We start from the raw sequence: 10,666 nt of genomic DNA on the forward strand, positions 1-10,666 counted from the left end.
ATTGAGTGAGTGAGTGAGTGTGTGTGTGTGTGAGTGTGTGAGAGATTGAGTGAGTGTGTGTGTGTGTGTGTGTGTGAGTGAGTGTGTGAGAGAGTGAGTGTGTGAGAGAGTGAGTGTGTGAGAGAGTGAGTGTGTGAGAGAGTGAGTGAGTGAGTGAGTGAGTGAGTGAGTGAGTGAGTGAGTGAGTGAGTGAGTGAGTGAGTGTGTGTGTGTGTGTGAGTGTGTGTGTGAGTGTGTGAGAGATTGAGTGAGTGTGTGTGTGAGTGTGTGAGAGATTGAGTGAGTGAGTGAGTGAGTGAGTGTGTGTGTGTGTGAGTGTGTGAGAGATTGAGTGAGTGAGTGTGTGTGTGTGTGAGAGAGTGAGTGTGTGAGAGAGTGAGTGAGTGAGTGAGTGAGTGTGTGAGAGAGTGAGTGTGTGAGAGAGTGAGTGTGTACCACCTTATATCCACTCTCTCTAAACCTAAATTCCAACATTTGCATTGAGCAAATCAGCGGTTCAAGATTATATTTTTTTGTTGAGAAAGTTGTGACAGTCATACTGAGAGAGAGAACGAGGGAGTGACAGAGAGGAGAGGAGAGAGAACGTTGAGAAAGGTGAGTCATACTGAGAGAGAGAACGAGGGAGTGACAGAGAGGAGAGGAGAGAGAACGAGGGAGTGACAGAGAGGAGAGGAGAGAGAACGTTGAGAAAGGTGAGTCATACTGAGAGAGAGAACGAGGGAGAGACAGAGAGGAGAGGAGAGAGAACGAGGGAGTGACAGAGAGGAGAGAGAAAGTTGAGAAAGGTGTGACAGTCATATTGAGAGAGAGAACGAGGGAGAGACAGAGAGGAGAGGAGAGGAGAGAGCACGAGGGAGAGACAGAGAGGAGAGGAGAGAGAACGAGGGAGAGACAGAGAGGAGAGGAGAGAGAACGAGGGAGAGACAGAGAGGAGAGGAGAGAGAAAGTTGTGACAGTCATACTGAGAGAGAGAACGAGGGAGAGACAGAGAGGAGAGGAGAGAGCACGAGGGAGAGACAGAGAGGAGAGGAGAGAGAACGAGGGAGAGACAGAGAGGAGAGGAGAGAGAACGAGGGAGAGACAGAGAGGAGAGGAGAGAGAACGAGGGAGAGACAGAGAGGAGAGGAGAGAGAAAGTTGTGACAGTCATACTGAGAGAGAAGGAGGGAGAGAGAAAGGAAAAGACAAAGGCAGATAGACAGATAGCGATGTGGTGACGTGTTCACAGTGGGGGAGTTGTGTAGTTATGGAACAGCCATATCTAATGTCCTTCAGCTGAACACTGTGCTTCCAATCATATCTTCAACTCAGAAAGAACAGACTCCACAGGCTAGGGAACACACACATGCGCGCACACACACACACACACACACACACACACACACACACACACACACACACACACACACACACACACACACACACACACACACACACACACACACACACACACACAGGAGGAGAGAGAGAGAGAGAGGGGGAGAGAGGTAGAGACAAGGAGGGGAGAGGAGGAAAGAGGTAGAGAGAGACAAGGAGGGGAGAGGAGGGAGAGAGAGAGGTAGAGACAAGGAGGGGAGAGGAGGAGAGAGGTAGAGAGAGATAAGGAGGGAGAGGAGGAAAAGGAGGAGAGAGAGAGGTAGAGACAAGGAGGGGGAGAGGAGGAGAGAGAGAGGAGGAGAGAGGTAGAGAGAGACAAGGAGGGTAGAGGAGGAGAGGTAGAGAGAGACAAGGAGGGGAGAGGAGGAGAGAGAGAGGTAGAGACAAGGAGAGAGAGAAAGAAGGAGTAGAGGGTTACTGAGGGGTTAGATTACTACATACAAAGGGAAAGAGAAATATACCAAGTGTGAGAGAGAGAGACAGAGAGAGAGAGACAGAGAGAGAGAGACAGAGAGAGAGAGAGAGAGAGAGAGAGAGAGAGACATAGACAGAGAGAGAGAGAGAGAGAGAGAGAGAGAGAGAGAGAGAGAGAGAGAGAGAGAGACATAGACAGAGAGAGAGAGAGAGAGAGAGAGAGAGAGAGAGAGAGAGAGAGAGAGAGAGAGAGAGACATAGACAGAGAGAGAGAGAGAGAGAGAGAGAGACATAGACAGAGAGAGAGAGAGAGAGAGAGAGAGACATAGACAGAGAGAGAGAGAGAGAGAGAGAGAGAGAGAGAGAGAGAGAGAGAGAGACATAGACAGAGAGAGAGAGAGAGAGAGAGAGAGAGAGAGAGAGAGAGAGAGAGAGAGAGAGAGAGAGAGAGAGAGAGAGAGAGAGAGAGAGAGAGAGAGAGAGAGACATAGAGAGAGAGAGAGAGACATAGACAGAGAGAGAGAGAGAGAGACAGACACAGAGAGAGAGAGACATAGACAGAGAGAGAGAGAGAGAGAGAGAGAGAGAGAGAGAGAGAGAGAGAGAGAGAGAGAGAGAGAGAGACAGAGAGAGACAAAAAGAGGGATAGAAAGAGAGAGTGAGAAAGAAATACAAAGAGAGAAACTCATATGTAGAGATAATCACCACACCAACAGAACCTATGGTCTCATTCTGGCCCATGAAATTCAATACCATAAAAATATATTTACTAGGAATGTCTGCAGAAGAATTCTGCAGGCCGTGTGTGTGTGCGTCTGTACAGTGTGTGTGTGTGTACACAGTGTGTGTGTGTGTGTCTGTACACAGTGTGTGCGTGTGTGTCTACACGTGGACCAGCCAGGCAAAATCCAGGTCAGTTGTATTCAGTTGTACTGAATCACAGAGCTCTACTTTCCTCTCCCTGAGTTAGAGCTGAATCACAGAGCTCTACGTTCCTCTCCCTGAGTTAGAGCTGAATCACAGAGCTCTACTTTCCTCTCCCTGAGTTAGAGCTGAATCACAGAGCTTAACGTTCCTCTCCCTGAGTTAGAGCTGAATCACAGAGCTCTACTTTCCTCTCCCTGAGTTAGAGCTGAATCACAGAGCTTTTACGTTCCTCTCCCTGAGTTAGAGCTGAATCACAGAGCTTAACGTTCCTCTCCCTGAGTTAGAGCTGAATCACAGAGCTCTACTTTCCTCTCCCTGAGTTAGAGCTGAATCACAGAGCTTTACGTTCCTCTCCCTGAGTTAGAGCTGAATCACAGAGCTCTACTTTCCACTCAAGTATTTAGGCTTGCAAAAATTCAGCCAACTTTCAGAAAATTCCCGGGAATCGCACAATACCAGCTAGCGGTCGACCGGTTAATCGGAATGGCTGATTAATTAGGTCCGATTTGAAATTTTCATAACAATAGGAAATTGGTATTTTTGGGCGCCGATTTGCCGATTTAAAAAAATGGTTTTAATTATTTTTTTAGACCTTTATTTAACTAGGCAAGTCAGTTAAGAACACATTCTTATTTTCAATGACGGCCTAGGAACAAGGGTTACCTGCCTGTTCAGGGGCAGAACGACAGATTTTCACCTTGTCAGCTCGTGGGACCCAATCTTGAAGCCTTACAGTTAACTAGTCCAACGCAATAAAGACCTGCCTCTCTCTCGTTGCACTCTACAAGGAGACTGCCCGTTACGCGACTGCAGTAAGCCAAGGTAAGTTGCTAGCTAGCATTAAACTTATCTCATAAAAAACAATCAATCATAATCACTAGTTAACTACACATGGTTGATGATATTACTAGATATTACCTAGCGTGTCCTGCGTTGCATATAATCTGACTGAGCATACAAGCATACAAGTATCTAAATATCTGACTGAGCGGTGGTAGGCAGAAGCAGGCACGTAAACATTCATTCAAACAGCACTTTGTGCATCAAGCATTGCGCTGTTTATGACTTCAAGCCTATCAACTCCCGAGATGAGGCTGGTGTAACCGAAGTGAAGTAGCTAGCTGGTTAGCGCGCGCTAATAGCGTTTCAAATGTCACTCGCTCTGGGCCTGTGGTCGTTTCCCTTGCTCTGCATGGGCAACGCTGCTTCGAGGGTGGCTGTTGTTGTTGTGTTCCTGGTTCGAGCCCAGAGAGGAGCGAGGAGAGGGACGGAAGCTTTACTGTTACACAGGCAATACTATAGTGCCTATAAGAACATCCAATAGTCAAAGGTATATGAAATACAAATGGTATAGAGGGAAATAGTCCTATAATTCCTATAATAACTACAACCTAAAACTTCTTACCTGGGAATATTGAAGACTCATGTTAAAGGAACCACCAGCTTTCATATGTTCTCATGTTCTGAGCAAGGAACTGAAACTTTAGCTTTCTTACATGGCACATATTGCACTTTTACTTTCTTCTCCAACACTTTGTTTTTACATTATTTAAACCAAATTGAACATGTTTCATTATTTATTTGAGGCTCAATGGATTTTATTGATGTATTATATTAAGTTAAAATAAGTGTTCATTCATTGTTGTTGTAATTGTTATTATTACAAATACAAAAATTATATTTAAAAAAATAATAATAAAAGCGTCCGATTATAGGGTTTTTCGGTCCTCCAATAATCGGTATCGGCGTTGAAAAACCATAATCGGTCGACCTCTAATACCAGCCCACCCTAAAGCCAGGAGTCATCACTCTCTCTGTCACACACACACACATGTAGGTAAAATAATTCTGGAATTTTACACAAGTGGTCCTCCTGTTTCCTCTGGTGTGTGTGTGTGTGTGTGTGTGTGTGTGTGTGTGTGTGTGTGTGTGTGTGTGTGTGTGTGTGTGTGTGTGTGTGTGTGTGTGTGTGTGTGTGTGTGTGTGTGTGTGTGTGTGTGTGGAAACTGCAGGCTCCATCCTGTTTCCATCGGACCTGGCCACTGTGCGACCCCCCCCCCAAACAGGCTCCATCCACACACACACACACGGACCACACCACTGCACACACACACACACACACACACACACACACACACACACACACACACACACTGAGTGTGTGTTACCTGGGTGCTGAGTTGATCCTGGCTGATGTTGTTGATCCAGCGTGTGTAGCGCTCAGTAGATCCCTCTGGATCCCTGCGGACTTGACAGCCAATCAACTGAGAGAAACACAGACACATCTCTTAGTGATCTACTAGATACATGTGATGAACACAGACACTCACACACAAACAAACCACACTGATCACATATGATGTATGGAAGAGAGAAAGAGGGAGGGCTAGAAAGAGAGAAAGAGGGCTGGAGAGACAGACAGAGAGACAAAGAGAGACAAAGAGAGAGAGCGAGAGAGACAGAGAGAAACACACCAAGAGAGACTACCAGACAGACAGATAGAGGAATGATCTACCAGACAGATGGAGAGGAATGATCTACCAGACAGATGGAGAGGAATGATCTACCAGACAGACAGAGAGGAATGATCTACCAGACAGATAGAGAGGAATGGTCTACCAGACAGATGATCTACCAGACAGACAGAGAGGAATGGTCTACCAGACAGACAGAGAGGAATGATCTACCAGACAGACAGAGAGGAATGGTCTACCAGACAGACAGAGAGGAATGGTCTACCAGACAGACAGAGAGGAATGATCTACCAGACAGACAGAGAGGAATGGTCTACCAGACAGATAGAGAGGAATGATCTACCAGACAGATGATCTACCAGACAGATGATCTACCAGACAGATGATCTACCAGACAGATGGAGAGGAATGATCTACCAGACAGATGATCTACCAGACAGATGATCTACCAGACAGATGATCTACCAGACAGATGGAGAGGAATGATCTACCAGACAGATGGAGAGGAATGATCTACCAGACAGATGGAGAGGAATGGTCTACCAGACAGATGATCTACCAGACAGATGATCTACCAGACAGATGATCTACCAGACAGATGATCTACCAGACAGATGATCTACCAGACAGATGATCTACCAGACAGATAGAGAGGAATGATCTACCAGACAGATGGAGAGGAATGATCTACCAGATAGATGATCTACCAGACAGAGAGGAATGATCTACCAGACAGATGATCTACCAGACAGATAGAGGAATGATCTACCAGACAGACAGAGAGGAATGATCTACCAGACAGATGGAGAGGAATGATCTACCAGACAGATGGAGAGGAATGGTCTACCAGACAGATGATCTACCAGACAGATAGAGAGGAATGGTCTACCAGACAGATTATCTACCAGACAGAGAGGAATGATCTACCAGACAGATAGAGAGGAATGATCTACCAGACAGATTATCTACCAGACAGAGAGGAATGATCTACCAGACAGATGATCTACCAGACAGAGAGGAATGATCTACCAGACAGATGATCTACCAGACAGATAGAGGAATGATCTACCAGACAGATGGAGAGGAATGATCTACCAGACAGATGGAGAGGAATGATCTACCAGACAGATGGAGAGGAATGATCTACCAGACAGATGGAGAGGAATGATCTACCAGACAGATGGAGAGGAATGATCTACCAGACAGATGGAGAGGAATGATCTACCAGACAGATGGAGAGGAATGGTCTACCAGACAGATGATCTACCAGACAGATAGAGAGGAATGATCTACCAGACAGATGATCTACCAGACAGATGATCTACCAGACAGATGATCTACCAGACAGATGATCTACCAGACAGATGATCTACCAGACAGATGATCTACCAGACAGATGATCTACCAGACAGATGATCTACCAGACAGATGATCTACCAGACAGATGGTCTACCAGACAGATGATCTACCAGACAGATGATCTACCAGACAGATGATCTACCAGACAGATGATCTACCAGACAGATAGAGAGGAATGATCTACCAGACAGATGGAGAGGAATGATCTACCAGACAGATGATCTACCAGACAGACAGAGAGGAATGATCTACCAGACAGATGATCTACCAGACAGATGATCTACCAGACAGAGAGGAATGATCTACCAGACAGATGATCTACCAGACAGATGATCGACCAGACAGATGGAGAGGAATGATCTACCAGATAGATGATCTACCAGACAGAGAGGAATGATCTACCAGACAGATGATCTACCAGACAGATAGAGGAATGATCTACCAGACAGACAGAGAGGAATGATCTACCAGACAGATGGAGAGGAATGATCTACCAGACAGATGGAGAGGAATGGTCTACCAGACAGATGATCTACCAGACAGATAGAGAGGAATGGTCTACCAGACAGATTATCTACCAGACAGAGAGGAATGATCTACCAGACAGATGGAGAGGAATGATCTACCAGACAGATGGAGAGGAATGGTCTACCAGACAGATGATCTACCAGACAGATAGAGAGGAATGGTCTACCAGACAGATGATCTACCAGACAGAGAGGAATGATCTACCAGACAGATGATCTACCAGACAGATAGAGGAATGATCTACCAGACAGATGGAGAGGAATGATCTACCAGACAGATAGAGAGGAATGGTCTACCAGACAGATGGAGAGGAATGGTCTACCAGACAGATGATCTACCAGACAGATGATCTACCAGATAGATGGAGGAATGATCTACCAGACAGATGGAGAGGAATGGTCTACCAGACAGATGATCTACCAGACAGATAGAGAGGAATGATCTACCAGACAGATGGAGAGGAATGGTCTACCAGACAGATGGAGAGGAATGGTCTACCAGACAGATAGAGAGGAATGATCTACCAGACAGATGGAGAGGAATGGTCTACCAGACAGATAGAGAGGAATGATCTACCAGACAGATGGAGAGGAATGGTCTACCAGACAGATAGAGAGGAATGGTCTACCAGACAGATGATCTACCAGACAGATGGAGGAATGATCTACCAGACAGATGGAGAGGAATGGTCTACCAGACAGATGATCTACCAGACAGATAGAGAGGAATGGTCTACCAGACAGATGATCTACCAGACAGATGGAGAGGAATGGTCTACCAGACAGATGATCTACCAGACAGATAGAGAGGAATGGTCTACCAGACAGATGATCTACCAGACAGATAGAGAGGAATGGTCTACCAGACAGATGATCTACCAGACAGATAGAGAGGAATGATCTACCAGACAGATGGAGAGGAATGATCTACCAGACAGATGGAGAGGAATGGTCTACCAGACAGATGGAGAGGAATGGTCTACCAGACAGATGATCTACCAGACAGATAGAGAGGAATGATCTACCAGACAGATGGAGAGGAATGATCTACCAGACAGATGGAGAGGAATGGTCTACCAGACAGATGGAGAGGAATGGTCTACCAGACAGATGATCTACCAGACAGATAGAGAGGAATGGTCTACCAGACAGATGGAGAGGAATGGTCTACCAGACAGATGATCTACCAGACAGATGGAGAGGAATGGTCTACCAGACAGAGAGGAATGGTCTACCAGACAGATGATCTACCAGACAGATAGAGAGGAATGGTCTACCAGACAGATGATCTACCAGACAGATAGAGAGGAATGGTCTACCAGACAGATGATCTACCAGACAGACAGAGAGGAATGGTCTACCAGACAGATGGAGAGGAATGGTCTACCAGACAGATGATCTACCAGACAGATAGAGAGGAATGGTCTACCAGACAGATGATCTACCAGACAGATAGAGAGGAATGATCTACCAGACAGATGGAGAGGAATGGTCTACCAGACAGATGGAGAGGAATGGTCTACCAGACAGACAGAGAGGAATGGTCTACCAGACAGATGGAGAGGAATGGTCTACCAGACAGATGATCTACCAGACAGATAGAGAGGAATGGTCTACCAGACAGATGGAGAGGAATGGTCTACCAGACAGATGATCTACCAGACAGATGGAGAGGAATGGTCTACCAGACAGAGAGGAATGGTCTACCAGACAGATGATCTACCAGACAGATAGAGAGGAATGGTCTACCAGACAGATGATCTACCAGACAGATGATCTACCAGACAGATAGAGAGGAATGGTCTACCAGACAGATGATCTACCAGACAGACAGAGAGGAATGGTCTACCAGACAGATGGAGAGGAATGGTCTACCAGACAGATGATCTACCAGACAGATAGAGAGAAATGGTCTACCAGACAGATGATCTACCAGACAGATAGAGAGGAATGATCTACCAGACAGATGATCTACCAGACAGATGATCTACCAGACAGATAGAGAGGAATGGTCTACCAGACAGATAGAGAGGAATGGTCTACCAGACAGATAGAGAGGAATGATCTACCAGACAGATAGAGAGGAATGATCTACCAGACAGATAGAGAGGAATGATCTACCAGTGGAGATTTAAAACAACCCTAAAGTCAACCCATATTATTATTCCACATAGCTGAACCAATCCCTCTCATTTCCTCTCTACACCCTGTCTGCTGCACACCCACACAGTTCAAAGGGCAAATAAGCAGAGAAAACCACATGGCCTTACTTCCCTTTTTCCCCATTCACTCTCTCTGTCTCTCTGTCTCTCTATTATCTCTCTCTATTATCTCTCTAGCCACCCCCCCATATCTCCTGCAACTCTCCCTCACCTACTACACATGACCCCCTAACCTTTAACCTGTAATCCCACAGCTCACACTGAGACACACCTTAATATACACCCACCCACACCACTCTACGAGAAACACGACCCCAGTTCACAGGACAGAAGGAATGTGGGGAACTCCGGACATACAGAATGTTAAAGTTTTCCTGTCTGTTATGATCATTTAGAGGAGACAGGGAGAGCAGGAGGGAGAGAGGGAGGGAGGGGTAGATGGAGATAGAGGGAGGGAGAGAGAGAGAGAGAGGGACGAAGGGGGGGAGAGGGAGAGAGGGAGGGAGGAGATGGAGAGGGAGGAGATGGAGAGAGAGAGAGGGAGGAGGGAGATGGGAGAGAGAGGGAGGGAGATGGAGAGAGAGAGAGGGAGGAGGGAGATGGGAGAGAGAGGGAGGGAGATGGAGAGAGAGAGGGAGGGAGAGGAAGAGAGGATGGGAGGAGATGGAGAGAGGCAGGGAGGATAAGGAGAAAGAGCGAGAGGAGATGGATGGAGATATGGAGGGAGGAGATGGACAGAGGGAGGGATAACTCATCAGACTAGAGCTGTTCTCCCTGGGCTCTAGATAGACAGTAGTCTAGAGGTAGAGAGGGAGGGATAACTCATCAGACTAGAGCTGTACTCCCTGGGCTCTAGAGGGAGGGATAACTCATCAGACTAGAGCTGTACTCCCTGGGCTCTAGAGGGAGGGATAACTCATCAGACTAGAGCTGTACTCCCTGGGCTCTAGAGGGAGGGATAACTCATCAGACTAGAGCTGTTCTCCTGGGCTCTAGATAGACAGTAGTCTAGAGGTAGAGAGGGAGGGATAACTCATCAGACTAGAGCTGTACTCCCTGGGCTCTAGAGGGAGGGATAACTCATCAGACTAGAGCTGTACTCCCTGGGCTCTAGAGGGAGGGATAACTCATCAGACTAGAGCTGTACTCCCTGGGCTCTAGAGGGAGGGATAACTCATCAGACTAGAGCTGTTCTCCCTGGGCTCTAGATAGACAGTAGTACTTACAGAGTTAGAGTTGAAGAGGCAGGCCTCGTATTGGAGATGTATTCGCTGAGGCATCATCACATCATCCTGGAACACACAGTTACAGTTAGCATGCTCTCTCTCTCTCTCTCTCTCTCTCTCTCTCTCTCTCTCTCTCTCTCTCTCTCTCTCTCTCTCTCTCTCTCTCTCTCTCTCTCTCTCTCACACACAGTTACAGTTAGC

At 46.7% G+C, this 10,666-nt stretch overlaps 1 protein-coding gene across 1 annotated transcript in view; it reads right to left on the reverse strand.

The window, feature by feature from the left end:
* LOC124018654 (UDP-GlcNAc:betaGal beta-1,3-N-acetylglucosaminyltransferase-like protein 1) overlaps positions 1-10,614 on the reverse strand; it is a 31,231-nt gene extending 20,617 nt beyond the window's left edge. The window contains exons 1-2 of the mRNA XM_046333991.1: positions 10,466-10,614; positions 4,886-4,981 (exon numbers count right to left, since the gene is read on the reverse strand). Coding sequence (XP_046189947.1) covers positions 4,886-4,981; positions 10,466-10,522 — 153 coding nt within the window. The 5' untranslated portion in view covers positions 10,523-10,614. The remainder of the gene's footprint in view (positions 1-4,885; positions 4,982-10,465) is intronic.
* Positions 10,615-10,666: the final 52 nt, after the last annotated feature.

Source organism: Oncorhynchus gorbuscha, unplaced genomic scaffold (assembly GCF_021184085.1).
Source record: "Oncorhynchus gorbuscha isolate QuinsamMale2020 ecotype Even-year unplaced genomic scaffold, OgorEven_v1.0 Un_scaffold_554, whole genome shotgun sequence".
Classification (NCBI taxonomy): Eukaryota; Metazoa; Chordata; class Actinopteri; order Salmoniformes; family Salmonidae; genus Oncorhynchus; species Oncorhynchus gorbuscha.